Source organism: Takifugu flavidus, chromosome 4, assembly GCF_003711565.1.
Source record: "Takifugu flavidus isolate HTHZ2018 chromosome 4, ASM371156v2, whole genome shotgun sequence".
Taxonomy (NCBI): Eukaryota; Metazoa; Chordata; class Actinopteri; order Tetraodontiformes; family Tetraodontidae; genus Takifugu; species Takifugu flavidus.
This window is the reverse complement of record NC_079523.1, coordinates 9,392,616-9,419,496: the sequence shown is the minus strand read 5'-3', so window position 1 is coordinate 9,419,496 and position 26,881 is coordinate 9,392,616. Positions and strand designations below refer to the sequence as shown.

Genomic DNA, 26,881 nt, shown 5'->3' with positions numbered 1-26,881 from the left:
AGTGCTGGAAGAAAAGCTTTCCAAATGGTACTGGTAGTTTACAAATGGCTGGATCTCAGTGCCAATCCACATTTCCTGATTATCCTTCATGCATCAGATTGGCAAATCCCACACAGGGTTCATTATTAAAGTTCTTTTGGCTTCGCTGCTCTTTCTGGTTTCCTGTGTGAGCTTCCTGAACGTGGAGGACCATTCTGGCTGCGTGCTCACTTTAATTAACCTTGCAGCTCATCACGACAAGCCGGGCTTACGATGGGAAATGGCGAAGTCAGCAGAAGAGAGTAGGCGGCATCAGACAACCAAGGTCTGAGCCGTTCATGTGGAGACTGCTGTCACTGCTGGAGGCGCTTTCCTCTGATTCTCCACAAAGGTCACAGAGAAAACAGCGATCTCACAAATCTGCCACAGTCCCAAACCAGGCGGCCATCCAAGGAGAAACCCCAGCCCACAAACTTACTGAATATAATATGAAAAGACTGTTGCCTACCTCTGGAAGCCTCGGTGCCATGGGGACCGCCGATCACCTCGGTTAAGTCCTTCTGCCAGGCGTCTTTTACGGCTGATTTGAAAACCTTTCTATTGTAGAGATCTTGTGGGGGTCTGAAGTTGTTCCTCAGGTACTCCACGGACTTGACGTGGTCCTGCTGCTCCGTGGTGAAGATGGAATAAAAGGCTTCCAGCTATAAAGCAGATTCAAATACCTGTTAGCATTTGCGTGTCGCGTGACTATTTGATCTGAAAATGATGTGTTTGATCCTGCTAATGGTAGCTATTGAATAAGTCAGCCTGTTTTTCTACGTCACCGGCCTTTCAAAGTAGTCTTTGCGGTTGTTTTCAACCACGTTCTCTTGCAAGGGCCACGCATGTATGACATATGTAATTATGTTGGTGTTGGTCTTTTATGCTCTATTTTGCTTTGGTGATCTGTTGTGTACAACAAAAGATACATTAATATAGCGGTGCACCGGGCCACGTGCTTGTCAGCAGCTTATGGTTCACAAACAAAACACTATCTCAGAATGCAAATGCAGGCAGGGATGAACCTCGGTAATCATATTGGCTATATACAAGGCTGTAACTTCTCAATATGGCAAATTTGTGGCCATTGATTGCTATGAATAATCTCCTGTTGCGTGCAGTAATGACTACATATTACAGATACTGTGGAATCAATGTGCTCCCTGCTTGGAAAAATGAATTACAGGTTCAAAAATGGCTATCTGCCTATTGATATTCCAGCAGCAAATGTCATTTTGAATGTTGAGAGGACAAAATAAATCACCAAGCCCTGAAAATATCTACATCGCACATCTCTCTCAAAAAAAGAGTGTACATTAGGTATGCACACGATGTTGCGTTACAATTATAAATGTTGGAGATAAGCTATGCACAATATAAAGTCGAGCAATTAATCTTGCTTGGCTGTTTCATTTAATAGCAATTTATATTAACAACAGTTAAATCTTGCTGTGCTGCATGACAATGAGATTCCATGAGTAGCAGTTTTAGACCCTGGAGCTGCCATCGGACACAAACATCACCATACGTGCACAAGAGTCATCTCACAGGATCATTTTAGTGCAAGTAATTGGCTTCCTCTTCCTGCCTAATAATCTACTATATGTAGGCACTTTTGGCTTAATAAGCAGAGGGGTTGGCGAGGAAAGCAGGAGGAAGAGGAGCGGAGAAGTAAATGAGGGGAAAAACCTGCTTGTGTGCTGGCACCATGGGACAGCAAGTGATCCACTGACTGCGTGTAAATGGGATCTGACTGTGCATGGAAAATATAGCTGTCTGTGTGTGTGTGTGTGTGTGTGTTCAGACTTCACACACCTGAGAGTGGGACAGATACAACGGCCTGGAGAAGATGATCCATTCCACTACTTTGCTGCAGGGCGGCGTTGTCAAAGAACCGGTGTATCGGTAATAACCATCAATGGACGATGGCAGCAGATCCCTCAGGACAAATGACCTGAGGCTGGTCTCTTTTTCTGGGTCGAGCAGGAGATCGATACTGATTAATATGCAGAAATGAAAAGCAGCAGTCTCATGCAGCAGCAAAACAGATCAGCCCTCGTGGGTTAGAGAACACGAAGAGCGTCGCACCCTGACTTGCATTTGCACCTGCCTCTACAAGGGTTTTCCTTTTCCTTTTTTCCCATTTTCCTGCCACTGTGGCATCATTACAGCTTCCCTGACACCTTCGCTTATAAAATGACGGGGGCAGCAGTTAAAAGCCTCAGCCCTTGTTATCACTCAGGCCAGATCTCTCCTCAGACTGGCTGAGAGAAGACCAAAGGGAGAGAAGTCAGACAAAGCGTCCCGCTCTGACAGCTGATCTGCGGTCAGGTCTGCTTCCTGTAACGGCTGTGGCACAGGCTGTGGGGATTACCACTGATCCGGATGATAACCACATATCTGCTATCCTCCATCTTTACAAAGTGCACCCCCCCGAGAAACGTGTAGGAATCAGCTTGTTATCCAGAGAAAGATTCCCTTATCTTCCACAAATCCGCTGTGTGCAGGTTTGTTTTCTCCTCTGAATTATGGAAATAAAACCCAAATAATAACAAATTTACGTCAGCTTTAATCTCTGGGGCATTATCGGAACGGCGATATGACTAGTGAGCCCAGTGAAGCAATGGCAGCCTCGCTTCCACACCTCTCCTGTACTGAAAGTCAAATTCGGTATTCAAAGCCTTTCCTCCCCCGTCTTCAGAGAGTCTACGTGCCCTATCGCTCACGGGCTGCGGAGATGCTGATGGATGGATGACTAGGAAAATGAGCTAGTGGAAAATCAAAATCACCCTAACAGAGGACGAGGTGGGAAGCATTTAGCAGCCAGCAGGAAGAGGTTCTGAAAATCACTACGCCCTCTCGGTGCTTTCTTTCAGATGAGAGATAATGGGCTGCGAGCAAGAACATCTGTGCGACTACACGGCGCAGTTTTGAGAGTGCAGAGTTCAACCCCTGGGAGTCTGATAGCGAGTCGGAAAATAGCCCAGCTGAAGGTTTGTGGAAACACGCAGTCAAAACACAATGGAAATGGACGGCAAATACCTGTGAAATGACAAATCAAATGGCTCCGTAGTTGAAAATCTCTTTTGTCAATCAATTTATTGCTACTTCAAGGGCAGAAATTTCACCGACTGATACGACTACTTTTCTCACGCTGAGGCCACAGACTTTGAAAGAATACCACATCTAGTGGGCTCTCAGAGAGCTTCATTATGTCTCTATGGCTTTTCAGGCTCCTCGAGGGCCGCAAACATATTCTCCCCAACCAAAAAAAAAAAAAAAAAAAAAAGACCCAAATCCGCCGATACACAATTGCCAAGATCAAGTAATGACCTCCAGAAAGTACAGAGTGAAATTATAATTAGAAACACCTCAGTGGAGCCTGGCCTTTGTAAAGCACTTTACGCTGTTTCTAATGACATTCTCGTCCAAGTATGGGTACGCTGGCGCACATATGGAGCAGTCAGAGGCAGGTGGAAAAACACATCATGGATCATTTATGTGAAATATGAACATCTGCAGCAAACTACCAGACATAAGCGCTTTAGCTTTAATCAGGAGGGGTCGCTTGTAATTGAGGTTCTGATGGGTGAGATGGAAGAGGGGGGTTGTTTGTTTGTTTTTAGCTCTTTGAGTGGAACTTTTTGAAGGTCTCCTGTAGTGTGGCCTCGCTAATAACGAGGAGGCGGGGGCTTGCAAATCTTGCTGCCTTTTGAAGTTAAACTCTGCTCATATCTCGTGATTAGAGTCTAATTTGGAGGGTTTTAAACGTGAAGCCTCGCTGCTTAAGCATCTCAAACAAAGTGGAATCTTCAGTGGAGGCTGGGAAGAGTGCAGCTCCTGCACTCTCTTTACACAGGATCAACCAAAACACAAACAGCAGCGATGCCATGACAGCGATTTTGGAGGAGATAATTGCTCTTTGGATTTGCTGCATAGAATTGATTGTTTAAACTGGAGTAAAACTACTAACTCATCACGATACAAGAATGTCCTACATGGAAGGAGATGAGAACTTGTGTTTAGAGACTTACCGTGATGAACGACTCGTCTCAATCCCTGGATGATGGGGTCCACAGCGGGATTGTCTTTTTCCCCGAGCTGCGGGCATTGTCCAGAGTGAAGAGATTACAAAAGGGATTACATAAAAAAAATAAATAAAAAAAACCCACAATAATCCCCACAATAAGTGTCCGTATTGCTCCAACATAATATGATTACAGCAATATTTACGATGCAATATCAATAGATGCGATGGAACGCGCCATCTCGTCGCTATGCTCTTCTTTTTCATACAGACATAATTAGGAGTCTTTTTTTTAAACTGCTTAACCTTTATTTCGATAACATCCTTTTTTCATTTCAGCTTTCAGCGCCTTCCGTGATTGCTGCCACTCTGCGAGTCTCCATCGTAATTCCGTTGTTTGACCGCAATAACAATAAAGCCTCTTTTTTAATCTCTTATCTTATCTGCTGTGCAATGAAATCAAGCAGCAGCTCACATGGGTTTGTGCACAAAGTTTTATTTCTGCTGGGATTTTAAAACTTTAATCCTGAGGTTGTTTTCCCCAGATGACATACTTGATAACAGTCTCATACGTAATAAACAATGCAAAAAAACCTAAATCTGAAACTACTGAACTCTTCTTGGAGGCCAAATCTGTCTGGTATTGTATTTTATTTTAGATGTTAAGCTATCCGTGGCGACAGTGCTGAATTCTTCTTGTCTAATGAGTCTGCTCCCATTTCTTTAAGTTGACTGCAAACTGGCACTGATACTATCCAGTCCCATAGTCTTCACTAATCCCATCCTAATGTCCTGCTTAAGAGACAAATTGGGAAAAAGCTGCGCTTGAATGCGGAGACAAATGATCCATTACTTAATATTAATTCAGGCCAGTCAGAGGAGAATAATAACATCTAACTGAATGCTGAATATGGGTAATGTGAGCACCTCAGAGGCCAATAACGGGCCCTTTGGGGAGCGCAGGGAGAATTCTTCTCATTGTTTAGGAATGGTAAATATGCACCAAGGTGTGTGTGCCTGCCTCAAACAAGTCTCATCATGTAAACTGCTATTCAGCGGATTGCGTCTGGTGCTAATTGTGGTAAGCAATATGGCTGTCAGGGCCCAGCGGAAGCATTTACGTACTTACACACACGCTGTTCCATCAGTCTCAGAGCAGACCTACATTACAAGCACCTGTGTCCCCATTTCAGACACCCTCTCCCTGAGAGCCGGTCCCTCCCATCAAGCCGACCATTATATGAATATTAATGGGCATTGATCATTCGCCAAGGCTCCGCTAATAGAAATTAAGAGAGGACTATCAAGAGGTTGCTGGAGTGTGCTGCTTTATAGCTCAATAAATCTCTGGCATGTGTTTACAGTTAACTGCAACAGGAGCCATTCTTTTCCATTAGGAGCTTGTGAGTGCAAGTCTTTCAACTATTCAAATCCAATCAAAACTGTCCAAGCACTTTTTCTACCTTCCTTCCAGTGGATAACACTTCGACAGCATGATTCATTTTAATCCAGTGTTTTACCATCGATTTTTTTTTAAGTTGTTGTGTAGCCCCGAGTGTTTGTGGATGGCCTCATAAGATGACCAAAAAAACCTCTTTAACAGCGCGCCTATGTGACCCGGAAGTACAATTTATGATCTGTAGGAACGATCAATCAAAGAGTTTTAATAAAAAACCTCATTTTAATCAAGATCTGATGGTAAAAGGTGCACCCCACCCCCACACAACCCCCTTTTTAAATGACATTTGTCTTAACCTTCATGCTTGATGATACCATACCTCAAAAAAGACGGCCATGGCCGAGATGATGCGCCGTTCCTTGATGGCGGCGCCGAGGCTGTCAAAGTCATCGGAATTGTAAAGGTAGATCTGCATCTAGGATGGGAAACAGAGCATAAACAGCTCAAGGAGTGGACAAGGAGAACGAACAGTCTTCCCATCAATCACTCGGACGCCGGGCCGAGGAGTGGCTGAAAAGCTGTTCTGAGCGACATCAAAGAGGACATATTTATCACTCTCATAAATCTCCCATAATCTGTGTCATTCTTTTTTTGTGTGTGTACCGCCGCTCCTGAGGCTACTAGAGAAATACAGTGTCCCACAGCTCGCGGCGACTGCCCACACGGAGAGCGTCACACGCGCGGGAGAAGAATTGGACGCCTGCGCCATCTCTGTGCTGAGATCTGACAGAATTGTAGGCTTTTAATCAGGTCGCACAATTATCGGCAGCAGCGGCAGCGCAGCCTCTGATTTCACAATATGGCTCAGGATGGGTGACATGAAAGGTGAAAATCATCATACACCAAATAAATCATATAGCTGTCACAGTTCTGGCGCCCTGCAACATAAAAGTTGTATTCAGCATTCATTTATCTCAAAGCAGCCCTATTATGGAAGAGCTGATCAAAACAGTCAAGTGATTCTAAAAGTAGCAATTGGAGCTGTCCATCATCTCCCCATTTTGACTCTTGTGAAGGAAAAAGCCTTTCACGTCACTGAGCAGAGTTAATAGCCAATAAAAAAATGCCCTTGATGTTGATTTAATTAAAGGCTGTGCTTTTTTTTTCCAATTTACAAGAACACCCCCCCTCTCTCTCTCCATTTACTGTTCACCTGAAAGATGAAATCTAGTCCTAAACTAGGGCGGCTTATTTAAAATCATTTCCATGAACTGAAGCAATCGCCTTGCTTGCAGAATTCCTTTAACTGCAGCCTTTAATTGAACTAATTTGTTGTCCTGGAACTCGGAAAGAAAGAACACTCACCATTTATCAACCTTTAGATGTTATTAATGGCATTAACCAATTAAGCTAGCCCCCTCCCCCCACCCCAAGGCTTCATTTAGTCACTGACATTAGCTCATGTGACCTGCTCTCGCTAACTGCACGCTGGAAAGCAAGACATTTAATTATCAATCTGCTCTGTAGCAGCCAATAAAATTAAACGTGGCCAAAAGCCATTTGAATCACTCGTGCGCCCATTTTGTTGCAGTGAATGATTATGAGTTTGGACACAAATAAAGTAACCATTAAAAGGGAAGGTTTACTTTATGTAAAGCACATTCTGAAAGCTGTGCACACAGACACACACACAGACACACACACACACACGAGTGTGTATGGTAAATCTGTTAAAGGTGAGTGACGCTAACAAAAGATGGAGAGAAGAGGGGGAATTGTGTCTGCTCTGTGGAGAGGAGACAATCCACGATGCCCACATGGCCTGAGCCCACATTTAGTTGAAATGTATTCTATATTCCTCAGTTTCAAGTTTTGCGTTCAGGCTCAGGGCGAGCGAGAGCGCAAATCTTAAAAGCTGCGGCGCATTCGCAAAATCCATTAAGGGACAAGCAGGTGAAATATTAAGCCGTGTTTGTGGTGAATTCCCTGGATAATAAGACACCGAGGCAAGAAGAGAGATCTTGGGTTGGATTTATCACAGCGACATGCATGTTGCTTTTCTGGCCGATGTTGTGCTGCTTGGTTGTTGATGTGTTGTGGGTTTTTTTTGTGTGTGTGCCAGGGCTATTGGAACCAATGAAGCTTTGTGGACACAAATGGGAAGACTACATGACAAATAATGAAAAAGAAAGCCAAGTTTCAGTTCAAGGTAACATAAAATTGTGAACGCGTTTCCACGGATACGTGGCTTGGCCTGCCGGAGGACCCTGCCAGGCACAATGGTCGCAAACTCGCCCTCTGTGTAATTTGTAGCATATAACTCATCAAACCTTAGGGATTCCCCAATATATTAACAGCAAATATCCCCCCTCGGTACTCTGAGGTAGATAGGAAACCCTCTTACATTTTTTCATTGTGCTGTTTGAGGTAACAGGTGGTCCATCTATCGATTTTGCCACTTCATTCCCACAAAAAGGCCAATGTTAGATTAATGTTAAGCTGGGGAGCCACGGGCCGGGCAGCCGCAGCTTCTTTCTTTTTTTATTTGACAGTCTTACAACGGCGGAGCGGCTCTATAACGCAGCCCCCCCAACTGCACCTAACGTGTGTGTCCATCTGTGTGTATTTTCAATGTTCTGGCCAGGTGAGATAAACGCCTACGCTGGGGCTGGATGTGTTTGTTTTTCCTACCGTAAAAATAAATACTTCCAGCTGTTCGCCGCTGGACGTTTGGGGCAGAGCGCGAGTCGTTTGGGAGAGGCGAGAAGCCGTAATTAGAGAGCAGATTGGAAAAACTGAGAGAAATGAGCACCGGAGCTCAACCTCCAAGGTCACGCTGCCTCTGCTCTCAAAGGAGAAAACAAAAGCCAACCTTTACCATAAAAAGGTCATCGTGTTTATCAAACACAAACGCTGATTACAGGAGAAGCTCTGCTGCACACGCCGCATCAGATATAACCGGATCTCCGATATATCCAAACCTGTCAGGAAGATGGAATCTGAAAATGCCACATCAGACAGGAGCAGGCAGCTCAGCGGCCTGCGGCTGTATTCTGCATAAACATATATTCCCCTCCCTCCGCTGATCATTCAATTTTACTTTTTACTCCCTGGGTGGTGGGCGTGAGCTAATTTCAGATACATGTTGGCTGACTGGCTGATTAAAAGAATAATTATGGGCAAAGCGCGCACCTCTTCTTCTGTACCATCTTCACATATACACATACAGCTCTGGCGTCATTTCAATTAATATTTATTACAACGGTACTCGTGTATTTGAGTTCACATCCTCGCTGTATTAGCCAGTGTGGCTCAGGGGAGCTGCCTGCCTGCCACTCCATGTCAAGCATTCGATGCCGTGCTGTTTTCCCAGCCATCATTACTGAATAAACACACCAGACTTGCTGCATCTAAATGACGCAATTCAACCTCGCCAGGCAATTTGACTCGATGCATAAGCCAATTCTGCTACAGTGTACATTCTATTACAAACAAGGAGGCTCGGATATAGTTTTATATGGGGTAAAAACAAAATAATCACATAACCTTTAACACTGTGCCATTAATTACATTGCAGATATTGTAAAATATGCCGATTCGGTATCACTTATGGCTTTAAGCCGATTGCCAATTTCCTTTAATGGTGTTCCAACAAGCGCCATTTGTCAGGGACTAGCGTGGATGCTAGCAAATCCTAAACAATGGCTTCGAAATAAATCTGAACATTTAGAATCTTTGATTAGAGCGATCAAAGTGACGGTTACAATAAAGTATTTATTATTGCCATTTATTAACTTCTCTCCTTTTCTTTAAGAGGAAACCATCAAAGGAGCAACATCCACAACAGCTCTGAACCGGCCATAGGGTTTAATGTGTAAGCCTATGCCCTTTATGTTCAATATGCCCAATAGAAAAATAAATCTAATTACTGGCCCATACGTCAACAGAAGCCGCGCCGTCAGAGAACTGGGCCAGGAAATAAACACAGGATGGCTCGAGCTGTGCGTTTGAAGATAAGACAAAGAGGCACAGTAGCAGTCATTTCCTGTGTTTATTAACTGGTATATTTACACTAATTATGAACTACTCTGAATGGGTCAGCACCTCTTTGAGTAACGCCGTAAATGCGGCAATTTTGGGAAGATCGTTTCAGGATTTTTTTTGTAAAAAAATAAGAGAGGCGCAAATGCCCCTTGACAATGATCAAATATGTCATTTTATTTTTGCATTAGTATAAATAATAAGACCTTTTTCACCTTTGGCTCATTTGGCTGTTTGTGCTGCTGCTGAGTTAAATTTGGGAGCCGTTTTAGGCTTCGGTGGAGACTTAGTATCATCATTTAAGATTATGCAGTTTCTTTATGCAAAGAATTGCTGTGACGATATGAGTTGATGTATGGATACTGTAGGTACACAAGTCCTCTAGTTTTTCTACTTTCTCCTTGAATTCTGAGCAGACTGACATTTTGTGTCGGTGGTTTTAACAGTTCTGGGTTCCCAGTAGATGAAGGGAGAGGCTTTTTAGCTGCACTGTTATGCTGCCTCAGTACTGCATGAACTCTTCTGAGCTTGTGATGTTTCACTGAGTATTGAATACATGCCAAAAAGTATTAAGGCTGATCTATAGGGGCAGGAGCATGGGTTCTCCTTCCTTTTGATGTTAATCGCATTTGTATGCAGTTTAGGGTTTGTCTAGATGAAGAACACATACGCAGACAGAGCTGTGTGGTTTTATCCCCCATGATGAGACTGACATCTTCCCGTTGCAGAGGTTTAGCACACCCGGCAACAAAGGTGTCGCCTCAGTTCTTATGCATGCTTGCTGCATCACGTTGTTTTACGTTTCGGATCCATAGAGGGACAAAATGTGAACACCATCCATGGAAACACGTTGCTTGAGTGTTGATTCTGACCCTCGTGGCCCCAGACCGAACATTTATCAAAGGGGACTGTGGGGACGGGGTACTTTACCTCTACGGGGAACCTTCTGCCATTTATGCTGTGTTCGGAGCCTGCAGATCCATTACTCTGGCCCCAGTGAAACTCCATCTTCTCTGCCTTGAAACGCCCGGGCAGTCCAGCACCTCTCACAAAGTAGTCATCCTTCAGGAGAACGGCAACTGGAGACAAAGCAGGCAGGAAATGGAAGGGGGAAAGACGAACACAAAATATACAAATCCATTCCATTTCTCTTCGTTTACTCGTGTACAAAGATACACAAACACAAATCCAGCAGTGGAAAAGCACACAACACCTTTGTATCTGACCGGCCTTGAACTCTTATTCTTGGATCCTCTCAAAGCCATATCATCTATAACGCCTCTCAAAGGGCTGATGAGATAGAGAGGTGTTTTGCTGTGCAAAGCCTTTTCCAGGCTGGTGGATTTTTTGGTGGTTTCCTTTTCTTTGTTAGGTTTCAGGTTACATGTTCCCATAGAACATGTTCCTCATTTCAGCCTTTCTTCTCCCTTTTCTTTTCGGACGTGACTTGTAATAACCACAATAGATTCTAGAACTGTGGAGCAATGACTCCAATTTGTCAATTAAGGAACATCTGAATTTGAGAAAGAAAACAGAAACTAGCAGTTCCCTCCTCTGTCAGGCAGTTTGCATGTGCAGGGCAGAACTCCAGCTTCCTCCTTCATTCCGTCTTGATGCGTTCACAGATAATACTTCCTATTTCAGAGTAACTTTTATGTAGGCTACACTGCAAAAGCATTTGTTGAGTATCATCATTGCGTTTTCTTACTACGTTTTTACCTGGGGGGCAACGCTAATACAATACTCTCTGCCCCAGGTAATCATTACGCAATGATTGAAGTAATGGAATTCTAAGTGTGTTTTTTGACAGGCACTTCCAGACGCGGCCTGAGGCGCACCGAATAATGCAGTAACTTTGCAGCAAAGATTTTCTGATTTCAATTTATTTTATTTCTGTAAGCGTTACCGCCATGCCCTGACTGATATCCCAACATAAAATCAACCTGTGGAAACAAACATAATCAATCACAAAATGCCTTCTTACACTCGGTGGAAGTTCTCCTTCCCTCACAAGATTGCTGCTGTGATCGAGTTATATGGCACGACTGTAGCTCTGAGGAGTCTTCAAACTTTTTATAGCACAATAATGTTTTACAGCGGATGCAGCAGATTCCGGAATCCAAGCCCATAATCGTTTTCATAAAAAAAAGTGAGAAGTTTTCTGTAAAGGAGGAGGATCAGGAGCTGAAACCATCTGGCAAATACTGTAACCATCCAGTACCTCTACATGTTTGAAGCACCGCAGAGGAAAAATACATCATCCTTTCCAGTGTGAAACGAGGCTACACATGGAAGCAGAGCCCCTTTTAGCGAGAACATATTTGACAACACTAGCCAGATTAGTGACAGTGTCCAATCGGCCGACGTGTCTCATTACAGGGGGAATTAGGTGTTACCAGCAGCTCCTAAATCTGAGAGGATGAAGAAGTAGACAAGCAAAGATACAGACTGTCTGTAAACACAGACAACATGCTGCACAGACAGGTGGAATCAAGCATTTAGGTATCAGCCTGTGACAAGTAGGAGATACAAGCACAAGTGTGAAATGCATAAAAGACATGAGGATAGAGAGAATATTGGCCTGTGTGATCAAGATACACTTGTCAAGAACCAACCAAAAAAATCCGCCAATGGTTAAATGCCAAAGTATATTTAAGGGGGATGAATAAAAACTGAAAGACGGCAGGTCAACTCATATGTAAAGAGATACATATTTAACAGAATGGTAATAAACTCTGTTACTGCTTGCAGATCTGAAATCGTTCACCCTAAACATAAGGAAAGTCAAGGAGCCTTTCCTTGGCTGGCCATGGGAGTTTCATTAGAGATGCAGCCTTTGGTGGGTTTGAAACAACCAACAGTGGAAGGAATTAAAAGCTAAGCCAAAAAGACCTTGAATCACAGCCAGTGAAAGAGGAGGAGTGTGTGTGAAAGTAAATCCTTGATCAATGCAAATGTCTCTGGGGTCTTTTGATACATCGCAAATTTGCTTGAGAGTTCTTTAAAATTATACCGAGATGCGTTTTCTTAAAGAAGCCAGTGTGAACGGCGGCTAAACAGTGTTTTTTTTTTTTTCCAAAGCGTATCAAAGCACAAGGGAGCATTGTCAAACCATTCTCAAAGAACATTAAAGATCTATCTACTCAATTATAATAATGGCTCTTATTACTGTGGAAGGATGGATCTGCTTTAAAACAGCCAAGGATTAAAGAGGAAAATACAACATGACTTTGAGACATTTATTTGTCTCAATCTTCAGTAGTTCTGCCAAATATGTTGGCTATTGCATTGCTCATAAAGCCTGATTATTCTTAGTAGCAACGTGTATCATCACTTCCTCCCACTATGATTAAAAAACAAAACACCCAGTCTGGGTCACGCCACCGTGCATTGGTGGCGCCATCAGTTGCCGCCAGAGGTGCAAGAATAACCACCAGAAAGCCAAAAAGTCATCACCCCACAGGTAATGTACCATTAAAACTGGGAACAAGGGCTGGAGGAGTGCTTCACCGCAGTCGGCCTGCAGGGGGCACTGTTGAGGAGCCCTTATCTTATTTACACTGTGTTGTCACGTAGCCGCCGTTCACAGCGCTTCACTTTTACTTTGACAAATGTCGAAGTGTGACACAGCGGAAGAGGGCACGCTTCCAAGCCGAGGCAACACAGGAGGCTTCTCAGCAACACTTATGCTTTTACCAACAACACAACCCTCCCAGAAGGTTCCAATACTGTTCCCAAGTCTGAAGGTAGGGCGCTGCAAATTGCCTCAAAACATTTGTTGTGGCTCTCCTTCAAAATGGGCCATTTGGTTTATGAATTAAAATTCATCAGCCATAACGCGGTAATTACAAATAATTTTTACAATTCTCTACGGTCAATCTCTGTTTGTTATGATGACCTCTTCGAAATATTAGTTTCATAATATTGTTCCGGTGGTAATTTTGTTTCATTTTCACCGTACTAATGATTCTAAAATTCCCCTGTACTGTGCCCAAAATTACAGCCAGCTGTGTTATTTCCATCTTTGTAAATATGCAGTCGCAGCATCACTGAGGCATCCCAGTGGCTTTGGTTGTCATGGCGGCTAACAACTCTCATTATGATCAAACGCAAAAGATGAAAGCAATCTGTGAGTCAAACAGTACGTAAGCGCGGGAGATCAATTGAAATCAGCCATTTCACTCCAATGGTCTCTGGAATAGGTGGAGAAAAAAATAAAATATTGTCAGTGGTTAAAGTAGCAGTTCATCAAAGAGCTTTTTAAGCTGTAAAAGGGTTTGCTGGTCAATACAAAGACGGTGGCTGGAATAAAAGGTGGAACAGTGGAAACCATGGAAGCAGCAGCAACAAAGGAATGACGAAAACCTAAGGACGGTCAAAAATCACAATGGGACGATCGTGACTCATCGGCTCCTGCGAAAGAATTACAGCCCGGGCTGGAGATTTGACCAATTTACTTGTGTGTGTGTGTGTGTGTGTGTGTGTGTGGGTCAGAGTTCAAGCTTCTTACAAAAGATACAAAACAAATAAATACTGAGGTAAAACCTCCGTGGAGGTGATCACTGAATCGCTGAAGCCGCGGAGATGCAGACCTGTTTTTCCTGTGTTTTTCATGGTGGTCTGGTTGGACGACTCGATGCTGAACTTCTCCAGCATCAGCTCCTGGTACTCCTCTGAGATCAGAGCCTCCTGGTCCGATATATCCACAGGTGATTGGTTCGTCGCGGCACATTCTGGGTACGAGGCCGACCAGCCCTGAGGCCCGTGGCTCCCTGTGGGAACAAAGCAAGCAGACGTTTAGGGGGAGGGAAACGCTGACAGGATCCCAAAAATCTCCTTAGCGAAATAATTGCACCAACTGTACGTGGTGCACACCACTGCTGGCAGATGGGTTTTAATATGCGCTTGCAGGCAAATTGAGAGAAAACAATGACTCCTTCACTTTTAGCTGCTGTTTCCTATAAACTGCCACTGCAGCTGGGAGAACTATGTTTTATTTTCATTGCAGTATCAGAGTTCATTACCACATCAAAGCTCATTCCGACGTCGCCGTATTGTCGGGAATAAAAACAGGAATGTCGATAAATTTCTCACATATTAAAAAAAGAGACCGTAAGCCCCTCAACCGAAAAAAACCCCACTTCACCTGAACAATCCATGTGCCGCAAATGAACTTCCTGTAGAATCCCCATCCACTGTCTGCTCTTTTAATCCTCTATCCCCTGCAGTGGCACTTTTACAAAAGAATAATCCAGTAGCGACAGGGGTCTCCTTGATCTGTTCTCGGGTACAATGGGCCACTGCGACAACAAAAGCTTCGGGATCAGGGGAAACAAGGAAGCATGCGTGGATTTTAACTGTTCTCGCTTAACATAATATTCACGGTCCCGTTCCTGACAGATAACGGGCAGAACTGCTACTGGCTGATGAAAATGAGAACCCTTCTTCACTAAACACTCTCACTCAAGTATGAATTTATGTCCTGTGATGAATAAACACCTTGAGCATGCTGTCGTCCTCTTAAAAAAACAGAAGGCCTCGGGATTAATGTCATATATCAGACACTTCTCCACGCTGAGCAGAGAGGAGCGATAAAAGGGTACGCTGGGGTATACAGACACATAAACAGGAACCATTTCCTTTTCCTTCAATGGATTTCACTAGGTTAGGAAAAGGGAACACTAAACACTGTGGAGGCAAATAGAAATGTCCCAGATTTTTCCAGCCCCTCAGTGAAATCTATTTTCCTCCGACACACAAGGTTACAGAGCGGTGAGGTTTGAGATGCATGTAAATGTTGGAATGGGCTTAAGATGAATTTGTAATTACTGGCTGCATTAGCTGCTGGGATTAAATTTGCTAGCCAAGGCTTTAGATTACAAAAAATGTCTGTAGCAGTCAAAGTCTTAGTGTTTCGTTCTCTGGAACAGAGCCCATTGTGAAGAAAAACTATTACTATTACAGCATTAGAAAGGGGTTTATAGAAATGGAAGTTTTTATTATTATTATTACTCAAGCTGAATGAATTTTCTCTTTTTTTCCTACAAATAAAAGTATTTCTTTGCGTCTGTTCCAGGATTTTGTGCTTTCTTACGTAGTCATACTGTACTTATCAATGTCACAATCATTGAAGGCTTAATTGGGCTTAATGAAACCATTGTTACTTTGATTAAAATTATTACGATTTGTAGGCTTTTTTCCCCAACTGCAAGCGACCAAAACTCAAAAAAGCAACCTAACTAAGCCTCACACTGTGGAAAAATTACAGATTGCTCATTGAAATCAGGTCCTTTGTTTCACAATGCATTAAGGCAACATGTAATACGCTACACTCCAGCGCCATTGTCATCCTTTCCGCAGTACCGTATTTTCACGACTATAAGGCACACCTAAAACACTGAGATTTTCTCAAAAATCAACGGTGCGCCTTATAATATGGAGCGCCTTGTGTGTGGACTGAGTCCCAAAATCTGCTGTGCGCCTTTGGTGGGTGCACTACGGTAAATGCTCCGCCAATCGATTAGCGGCACACCTACGCGTAAGGATCCCCTAAAATGGCGCCGGTCAAGCGAGACGCGTATGAATGAGGCTTACTTTAAACTGCAGGCCATCGAATATGCGGCTGAAAATGGCAATCGAGCAATCTTAGTGTTTTCACTTTATGAGGAGGCGGCATCTCCCCATACGCGCAAGGACAACTGTTGCTCGGTGGCTGCCCGCGGACTACCAGGAGAGGGCGGCCATCTTCCCTAACCCTAACCCTAACCAGGAGAGGGCGGCCATCTTCCCTAACCCTAACCCTAACCAGGAGAGGGTGGCCATCTTCCCTAACCCTAACCCTAACCCTAACCAGGAGAGGGCGGCCATCTTCCCTAACCCTAACCCTAACCAGGAGAGGGTGGCCATCTTCCCTAACCCTAACCAGGAGAGGGTGGCCATCTTCCCTAACCCTAACCAGGAGAGGGTGGCCATCTTCCCTAACCCTAACCAGGAGAGGGCGGCCATCTTCCCTAACCCTAACCCTAACCAGGAGAGGGTGGCCATCTTCCCTAACCCTAACCAGGAGAGGGCGGCCATCTTCCCTAACCCTAACCAGGAGAGTGCGGCCATCTTCCGCACCTACTGCCACGACAAGATAACCGTGCCCAGCCACATCACCAACATGGATGAGATCCCTCTGACTTTTGACATCCCTTTGACCCACAAAGAGGAGAAAAAGGGACCAGCACAGTGGCGACACGCACAACGGGGCACGAGAAGTCGTCGTTCACCGTGGTTCTCGGCTGCCACGGAAACGGACAGAGCGCTGGATGACGGAAGGCGAACACTCCTTCACAAAGACTATGAGGCAGCGGCGGGCAAGTTATGCCACCATATGCGGGTGGACTGTAGACGCACGGGCTATGATACTGTCTTCATGTATTGGAAGAGCTTTCACAAAATCAACACTGAAGCGGAACCGGTCGGTGAGTCCGATTCAGATGATTAAGAAGAGGAATTCGGGATGTTGGACATTGAAATAGTGCAGCTTTTTAATTCCGATACAGAAGATGAAAACTTTGATGGTTTTGTGGCGGAAGAATATTTTGTTCAATAAATGTGTCGAAACTCACTGTTTTACTTCCGTTGTCATTTTTTACTGTATGTTTCAGCATGCGCCTTTTAATACGGTGCGCCTTATGGTTGTGAAAATACGGTAATTTATCTTGTCTTCCCACCAAGCGGAGCAGCTCAGTAAAACCGGAGCTGGCTGGCATTTCCACGGTGAGTTGTGTAGGCAGGTGAAAGCTGTGACAGCTACGTAAGGAGTGTGATGTTGTAGCCCACCAATAACACTAACAAAGACAGAGAACACCACGCAGCCAACAAATGGAGACAATGGAAGACATGCAGCATTTTCTGCTCATTCTTCGTAGCATACTGCTCTTTATCACAAAAGGAAAAGTTTAGTTGGAGAAAAAAATATGCTGGCACAAAAAAAGCACGACTATTCTCTGGCAAACAATTGACGGCCTTTGTCTCACTCCTCCATTAAAGTGCCAGTCCACCCTGCTAAGTGCCCAATGAAAAGGATTGAATACAAAGTGTGACAGTGTCTTTTGGTCATTTTGGTACCTTTGAATTTCAAAGGCGAGGTGTGAGGTTCCAAAGTGACTCTTAGCTGCCTGGAAACGGGGCTCGACCGGTGCCAGTAAGGCAATAAGAAAGAATCAGAAAGAATCAGCTAGAACGGCTTCATTCGGCTTCATGCTGTATCAGCAGCGGTGATGATGCGTTCAATGGCGCTCACAACAAGCCTCCTTCATGTATTCAGGTTTGTTAGGGGGCATTTGGAGAGGACTTTCTGTGCGAGATAAAAAATTTTAAATTGGTAGAAAGCTCATGGAAAGATTATCGGACGACACTGGAGAGAAGTGCCTAAACAGTCCGATTGATGTAGAGGGAGAGAAGCACGAAGTATAAAATGACATATTCCAAACGCGAGGCATGAATAAAACATACCTCTTTGTTTGCTGCTGTGTCCTTGAATGATTCACACTGTGTCTTATTTGCTGTGTGCACTGTAAATGTTTACTTTACATACTAATTCTGCAAATGTGTCGGAGGCACAATGAGCGCACGTTATGAGGTGTAGCAGTACAAAACAAACAGATCTGGCTTTATCGGCTTTAACAACATTCCGCACCTGTGACAGGTGTTTAGATGCTGGCTGCAGAGTTGGTCGGGGAGTTGGGTCTCCTTGAATTTCCTCTCACAATCCAAAAACATGCATGATTGGAGACTCGAACTCGTGATTTTGACTCAGAAAAAGTGCCGACTAACAGAAAATGGATGGATGGATGGATGGATGGATGGATGGATGGATGGATGGATGGATGGATGGATGGATGGATGGATGGATGGTTAGCATTTACCTTAGCGTTTGCTAATTTGGCCTTTTGTGGATTTGCACCTGTGTGTTACGTGACACCACCGTCTCCCATCTACTCATTTTAAGTAAAACAGACACACTTTTCTCCCAGTCTGGCACTCTGTCATCCCATTAACCTTGGGATAAACAGTCGTGCCTGTGCTACCATGGCAATGCTGACAGAATGGCGATTGCCTTGTCATTTCCGTTTTGTCCCCAAGAGAGAAAGCATTCGTGCTGCACACTGCCTGGCAGGCCTCCCAGAATTGGCGCACTAGCATTTTAAAAAAAAGAAAAGAAAACCCACAACTCTGATCAGTCCATATGTACGACAGTGACAGCATAACACAGCCAAGAGAATGAGGTCCAGCATCAGAGCTAGGTCACAGCGGTTGTCCCGATGAAGCAGCGGCGACTGAGATCAAGCCTTTGCGTGTGCAGCAGAATCCCGACAGTGAATGCTGGAGCATCAGATAGCATTTCCAACTGCATTCCCAGCGCTGAGTTCAATATGCTGATAACACTCCAGATGGCGAGGACACAGGTGGCGCTGCAGCAGCGAGGAATATCAGAAGTGAAGGTTATACAAGTGACGAGGGTATCTGACAAATTACATTTTTTTCCCTTTGCGATAAAGCCCAGCTCGCACAGGGTTAGAATCCCAACTGACCTCTAGCATGTTCTTTTTTATTATTATTATTAAAACTGTGTCTGTGTTGTTGTTCAGGATCATTTGTGTGATTTGGCCGTTCACGTCATTCTGCAAGTAACAAGTCAGACACATAAGAACAAGTGACTATACTAGAATACTACGATAATACGAAAAGGGAGACCCATGTAAAACGGACCTGTGTTTGTTGTGCTCTTCTCTGTTGGCAACAGAGAGTAAAGGAAACATCTCCTGTTATATGTATACATCTTTGCTAACATTAGCATGTGTCAGCTTCCCTACAAGAGGCTGCTGTCAGCCTCTATTCAAAAGGTATACCGTAAAACACCAGCCCCAAAAGGACTACCTTCAGAAAATGTTGCCTCTTAAGTACTCATTTTAAGTGTTTAATCAAGGTAAGATCCTTTTTTCAGTCCATCTTTCATAATATTTTATTCAATAAAATAATAGAATAAAATGAAATGTTAAAGAAAAGTAATGTTGCCACAGGAAAAGGGTCTCACTGCTGTAATCGTTGTGTTTTTACTTTACAGACCTGTTACAGAGAAACAGGGATAAAAGGTTTACACCCAGGTCTGAGGAAATGACGGTAGGGACTTAAGTGTGCTAGCATGTGTGCATGGAGGTAAAAATTATCATGCTCTTAGCTGCTTTAAAAACAGGTGGGAGAGATGGAACAATCACAAGGGCCCTTTTTAAACATAAATGCGGCGCATGTTTCAGGGCTTTGAAATCTTTTTGATTTTTTGATGACATTGTTCGAGTTGAGCTACAATGACTCTCAGGCCACGGAGGCTGACAAGAAAAGATGTGCATAAACAGGTGCACAGACCTCGTTGCATCTTCGGGTTAATGGCACAAAATAATCTTGAATTATTGTAGCAATATCTGGAGGAAAAGGAGGCTGAAAGCTACAGATCCCGGTCAAGTGGAGGCAAGAGGGGGAAAATGGAGCTGCAGGACAATCCTGGCTCTTAAAGCTTTCAATAAAATGTAATGAATTTCAAAAAGTGGATGATAACATTTATCAGCAGTCTCCCGGCTGCCTCACAATCAAAATAGTAATGATTCTAATTACCGCCTGAAAAGAATGCAGATGAGCTGTGGAGTCACCGAGCACACAGAGGTGAATCACCTGAGAGTGCAGATAAAACATCTTGACCCCTTGACCCCTGGTGCAGGCTGTAGCAGCATCAGACAGTGAGCGGGCCAAAGTAAAACCCCAAAGACGCCTCAGGAAAACCTTCAGCGAAGCACATTTGGTCATTTGAAAAATGGAAATGCCAAATCACATGATTGACAGCAATAACACCTCATGTCCCACCTCCATATCGAGCCTGGAAAACCAGAATCTGCCCAAACAGTCAGAAATAAATGAAATTCATTCATTTAATTCTTTTTTGATGAAAAGATGCTTTAAAGTTGTAATTATTTGCGGGGTGTTTTACAGCCCATGACATCCAGGGCATGCCTGATGAAACACCCCGTACCCGCAATGAAAATGTGGCAAACAAGGAGAGAAGCAACAAAGCCGGCGCAGAGAGAGAGCAGAGGGAAAGGTGAGGCGAACAAGTCACACGGAGCGGAGAGGCGACGGCAGAGAGCAGCAATCGGAACAAAACAAACGGAGAATTTCGGCATCAAGCGTATCATCCGTTACACACCAGGCAGCTCCTCTCAAACGCGAGCTGACAACTGACAACCAATTAGCTGGAGGGAGGCCTAATTTTCATAGGAGAGCAGCGGAGATTAAACATCTCATCTGCACAGAAGTTAATAATCACATCCTTTATGGTGCCATAACGTGGAGTAATGGGAGAGGAGGGTCAGTGGAAACCTGTTCGTATAGAACCGACTGTACCGCAGCCGTCGGACCGTTATTACTCTCAAACATTTCCTCTAATACATTCATGTTAATTGGGGATGGGATGATGTATGGGTTTGACACTAAAAACACTCATGCATTTAAGATTGTGAAATTGCTGGAAATTCCGTTGCCATTATGCTGAGCGGGTGATAATGTTCGTATCTTTATCTGGATGTCTTGAAAAAGCCAACCAACATACCGCCACAGAGCGCTGTTAGGCCCCCTTTGCCCGTGGTGTGATGACAGAAGTAAAGCGCTTACAGAGAAATATTTTGGGTTCAAAAGAAATCCAAACATGGCCGCATACCTACATCCTTACATGTCCCCGCCAGCCAGCTCATTAGTCACACTCCAATTAAATTAACTTCACAGTCAATTAATTAATCTTGTCACCGTTTTATTTCATATCATATCCACCAGTCAGATACACCCCGCTAATTTTAGCAGACTTCAGATTTCTTTATGTTTGTGCTATCTTAGAGTTTGCAGATAACCAGTAGTATCCATGGCAACCAATGGAATTACTTCTTTAGAAGATGTAAATATAATGTATATACGTATACAGCATACGAGCATGTATATGTCACTGCAAACACTGTATATGGGTCAAGAGTAACCACACACACAAATACACACACACACACACACACACACACACACACACACACACACAACACACACACACACACACACACCACACACACACACACACACACACACACACACACAAGATTACACTAAAAATGCTGGCATCCATTTTCAACCTGAAATCAACAACAAACAACACAACCGAAGTAAAACCGGGACTTTGAATCAACATTTTACAAGCTACAGAAAGGAAAATAGAGCTCAGCTACATAGGTGCTTAGAATTCTGCTATATTGCAGAGTATCGTTATGTTCCTCCGATACACGTTAGACGCATCGCTTCTGGGATGCCAGTTAGCTGTGAGAAGATAGCGCAGTGCAAGAGAATGACTTCAAGAAATGAGGCCAAACTACCTGTACGTAAAGCAAACATGGCTGCCCTTCTTATTTACTGTCCTTAGACAGTCTAATATCCAAAAATAATGATTTGCAATGTCATTGATACTCGCTTCTGTCCAAGGCAAACACTGGTTCCAGTAAGAGGAAGACATGGGTTAATGAGAGACACCAGTATCATACTGGACAATAGCAAACACACACACTAAGGATGTCCTGGTCACTATTTTTGGCCCAGAGTCCAAGTTCAAGTCATTTGATTCTCAGTATCTGCCAATACGAGTCTCGAACCGACGCTTTGGCAGTGCAGTAAAAGAGAAAGAAAGTTTTTCATCTAAGTTTTTTAATCATTACTGAAACAATGAAAAGATCTACTCAAAGATGTCACTATTGACTCGTAATTAGAGCACCATCTGCTGCTGACAGGAAGTTGTCTGCTTTGAAGCACTCGCACACATGAAAACAAAGTTGGGAACCTTTGTGTAGGTCGGAACTGGTAAAAAAAAAATACTGTTGGGTTGTTCATCCAACGCAATAAATTCAGTTATATTTGAAATGATATTTTCTATATATTTCTTTAGATTTTTCAACATGGATGTATGCTATTTTTACATTTTTGATACATCAGAGATCTGGATCTTTCCCACCAATATTCCAATCCTTTGGAAATTATGGGAGTTCCTGTTGATGTGATTTTGTGTGTATGTTAAGGAGCTGTAACAGCCAACACAATCCCCCAAAAGCCGGACAACCTGACGTTAACAATGAAAACATTGTGTTTTTATATTTATTTGCAGGTCCTCTGCCAGGCCAGTGAGAGTCTCATTTAGCCATTCATGAGCATTTTACTGCAGGCCCATAAAAATGCTTGTGAGCCTGTCCATATATCACTTGCAGAAATGGCCACGCTGTTCTCCAAACAAGGACATCTCCAAATATCATTAAAGTAGGAAGTCGGCACATAAAGCTGATAGAAACTGCTTTACAGTTATTGATTTCCCCCCCTCCCCCCTTTTAATCCACCGTGGGCAACACAACGATAAAGAACAATGTCCATCCGGATCCAATGCCAATATTTTAGGAATTCCAGTCAGTTCCAAAGTTCGGTTACACAACTGCTTCTTGGAGCCGTTATCTAAACCCAGACGTGTTTTATTATGCAATTAACAGCGTGACCTCATGCAGCCTTACTCCACCCAGCCATTCAACATCCGAGAAGGAGGCGGAAAAGGCAAACTATCCATCTGTCTGTCGTCATCTACAATGGCCCGGCTCGTTAAAAAAGGCAAATAGCCTCTATTTCAAAATACTGGGAAATTCCTGGAAGATTATACGGATGAAAGCTAATGTTATGTGTTCACAGCCCTTTGGAAACCTGCGCCACAAACAGGTTTTAGCAATAATCAAGACCATCCAGATTAATCATATTTTAATTTCTTATTGCAGTGCATCAGACCTAGTCGACATGTGTTAACAAAATAAAAATGCTCTGAGTCGCTGAGTGTAAAAAACCCCGATACAATCACTGATTTTCAGTAGTCTTGAGGAGTTGTGAGAAGTAGGGTTTTGATAAGAATGGCGCCACTGCTGTCTCAGAGCCTCGGCTCCATCTTTAATCAGAGGTCATTGTGTTGAACACAGCAGCCCCAAACACATAAAAGCAGGTAGAGGAAGTGGTAAATCATAGAGGCATCGGGGTCTAATTGGCCACCAGAACAAGCCCCGGCCAAATTATTGTTTTCCCTCGGCCCTATCGGCTTCTATCTTGTGGGCTTTCATAGAAACGTTGGCTTCCTGTTCTTGGGTGTTGGCCGCTGCAGAAGTACAACATCCCCTAGTCTGTAAAAATAATCTTTAGGACCTTGTGTGGAAAAAAAAGGAGGGACAGAAATACATTCATGAGGAAGAGCTTCCTGTACAATTTAAAACTTTACAGCTTCCGTTTCAATGGGCCAACGTGTGCACAAACGCTCCGCAGGCCTCGACAAAAGTCCAACTTTAACGGTGCCAAAGTAGTTTCTGCGTTAAGTATCGTGGACCTGCGCACAGCACGGGCTTCATAATCGCATCCCACTAGAATCCCTCCAGATTTAACGCCTCTGCGCCCTTAAACTTACGCAGCGTTCGGGAGAAGACAACACGGGTTCGGGTCCTGTTTGTTCTGCTTCACATTGCAGCTGCTGCGAGGAAGGTGACTGGAGAGGCGGCTGGTGGACCCCTGCTTCGTCAGATCAAACAGCCGCAGACTATAGGATTTTTTCCCCCCTGCATCGATGTCAACAAAGCTTACCTCGGGAAGAAAAAGGCTTTTCAAAGCAAAGAGAACTGGGTGTGACATGAGCATTTAGATCCGAGTGCATGAGCAGAACAGTGCTTCTGTTTAAGCAGTTCACCAGGAGTAGATCCAAAACCTCCTCCTGCCAGGACTTTTGTGCATTTTCTGTATTAAAAGATGGCAACAAAAGGAGCCCAACAGCTACTTAAACTAATTCAGGCAACTAGACGTGTAAAGCTGCATTTGAAATGGTTGATTTCCATGAGAGTTAGACTGGCAATAGTTGTTTTTAAGCTGTAGGCTATATTTAAACATCTAATTACGCAATAGAGCGTGCGTGATTGCATGGTTATGATGATGTAATAAAACGTTGCATCGCTTTAATGGCTGATACGCAATAAAAAACAAAACAAAACAAAGGAATCTCTGGTGGGGCCGTTTGATTTTGCTTCATCGCAACCATCATCCAAAAAGACGTTTATTTCATCTTCCTTAACATCACGTTCCTTCTTCATTTCATGATTAATTTATGACAATTACAAATGATTTCCGCACATTTCAAAGTTATTCCCCCCCCCCACTCCCTCTTTCTTTCCGCCTTGTTGGTGTAGCCGTGCACACTGATACGATGCATTAGGGGAGAAAGACGTTGGCACACAGCCGAGCAGAAAGCAGACCTCCTCAGACGAGCTGAGAGATGAAATTGTGATTAGTGATGCTTCATTAGTCTGCCTTGTCTAAGGGCAACGGCTTCATATGAGCAAACAGTGGGAGTCACAAACCAGAAGCCAAGTTCTCAGACGTGTCCTTCAGCGGCCTTTGTGAGGAACGCTTCAACATCTGAAAGCATCACGGTAGTCGAATGATATAGGGGTCAGAGAGGCACGACAAAGACGTGAAGACGTGAAGTAACGTGAGGATGAAGAGCAAAATAACACATCCTCGGTAGAGTTTTCTGGAGCATAACCACCCAAGCAAAAATAGAACTTCAATTTGTCACATCACTATTTCCATCTGTTCCTATTGTCATGCGTCTTTTCAGAGGGCACCTTATCTCATTCCCAGCATCACCTCTTTCTGAGCCTTCTGCTTCTTTTTTTTTTTTCATTATGCAAATTGGATCATTAATTATCTCTTCCTTTGCTCTTGGAACCTCCACTCGACTAGATCTTACTTAAACACCAATGAAGTTTTAAGTCACCAGCATGTCTGCAGTTTTTTGCTCAAATGGAGATGAAGTGATACGGGAAATGTTGATTTAGATTATACTTTGGTTTAGGCTTGTTTTGTTTGTTAAGATGACCACTCAGCCTTGATAAAACAATGAGATAAACAGGACACACTTCTAGTGTCATTAAAGGAACCATATTAATCACTTTATGCCAAACTCTTCAACAGATTTGCACAAAATAAATGCATAGCCCTGGGGGAGCGTGCTGTCAATGACAGTCGGTTTCAAGATGGACAAATTGTAAATCAGCTCTATTTTTAAACAAAAAGAGCCTTTTTTTCTCATGCAACCCCCCCCCCCCCCCATCCCATCTGTATTATATTTCAGAGAAAATGCAGCTGGTGTTCAGTAAGGTTTCACTAAAGGGAAGGCAAAGACAGGCCCACATTAAACATGGCAGGTAACATCATGACGAGTGAATTAATTTGAAGGATGTAATATCACAGACTGTCTTCCTTTGTGTGTTCCTCTGCCTAGCACGCGCCGGCAGAAGTGGGACATTAGCATTTGACGGAGGGCTGAATGCCCTCCGGATAATTAATCCTGAATGGCATTCTCTGGAATGCTCTCCAGCAGGGCCTTTTGATGGACAGCGGGGGGTGGGTGGGGGTAGATTACTCGGATGATGCTCGGTTCTCTTGCTTTCAGCGCTTCTCATTGACTTTTCACAGGGGCCGCTGGCGACTGCGCGGCGCACCTCACTGTTTTGTCGACTAACTGTGTTAGGGAAGTTTCGTAAATCACACTTTTCTCTCACAGTTTAAAGGGAAGAACAGCTCTGATAGTCCAGTCCTACTTTAATTCAACTGCTGAACATTTTAACTACAGTAATTTTATGAATTGAACAGTGCCATTAACATTACCACCTTTTAATTGCCTTATTATTCTGTACTGTGTGAAAACAGCTGATGATTCCAGGCTCAAGGCAAGGTCACTCAAGGTGGACTTGATGCAGAAACAGCATTTTGCTTTCCTCGGGGTGAAGAACAGGGCATGGTATGATGGGGCGGTGTACAGGAGTGTGAATCTAAAACCCAGCAAAGACCAGCGATTCCAACGGTTTAAATCATGTGACCAAACAACAACCTTCTACTATGTTTTTCTCTAAATCTCCAGTGATGCTGTAGCCGGTGACCCAGAAGTGCTACTGTTGTCCCCACTGATGGAGCGCCTCCATCCAAACCAACAGCCAAGATTTGATTTGAACTATCGCCCCGCCATCTGTGAGCCAGGCGGCTGATCACACTGCCAGGTTTGTTATTAAAGACAGCTCGATATACTTAAATTTATTTGGCTGCTGTCATTTCTTTTTTACCGCCCGCACACCGTTAAATTGACGTGATTGCATTTGCCATTTAATAATTACAGTCATTTTATGCAGCGACTCCATTTTCTTTGGTACTAGGAAATTGACTAGAGGTTATTTGGCTAGGAGCGCGCCGTCGCCTCAAGACAACTA

General features: G+C 43.7%; 1 protein-coding gene across 1 annotated transcript in view; it reads right to left on the bottom strand.

Annotated features, from left to right (window-relative positions):
- ca16b (carbonic anhydrase XVI b) overlaps positions 1 to 26,881 on the bottom strand; it is a 69,450-nt gene that overhangs the window by 19,834 nt on the left and 22,735 nt on the right. Inside the window, 6 exon segments of the mRNA XM_057029718.1 lie at positions 488 to 680; positions 1,834 to 1,991; positions 4,053 to 4,119; positions 5,824 to 5,919; positions 10,416 to 10,564; positions 14,078 to 14,257. Of these exon segments, the coding sequence (XP_056885698.1) occupies positions 488 to 680; positions 1,834 to 1,991; positions 4,053 to 4,119; positions 5,824 to 5,919; positions 10,416 to 10,564; positions 14,078 to 14,257 (843 nt within the window).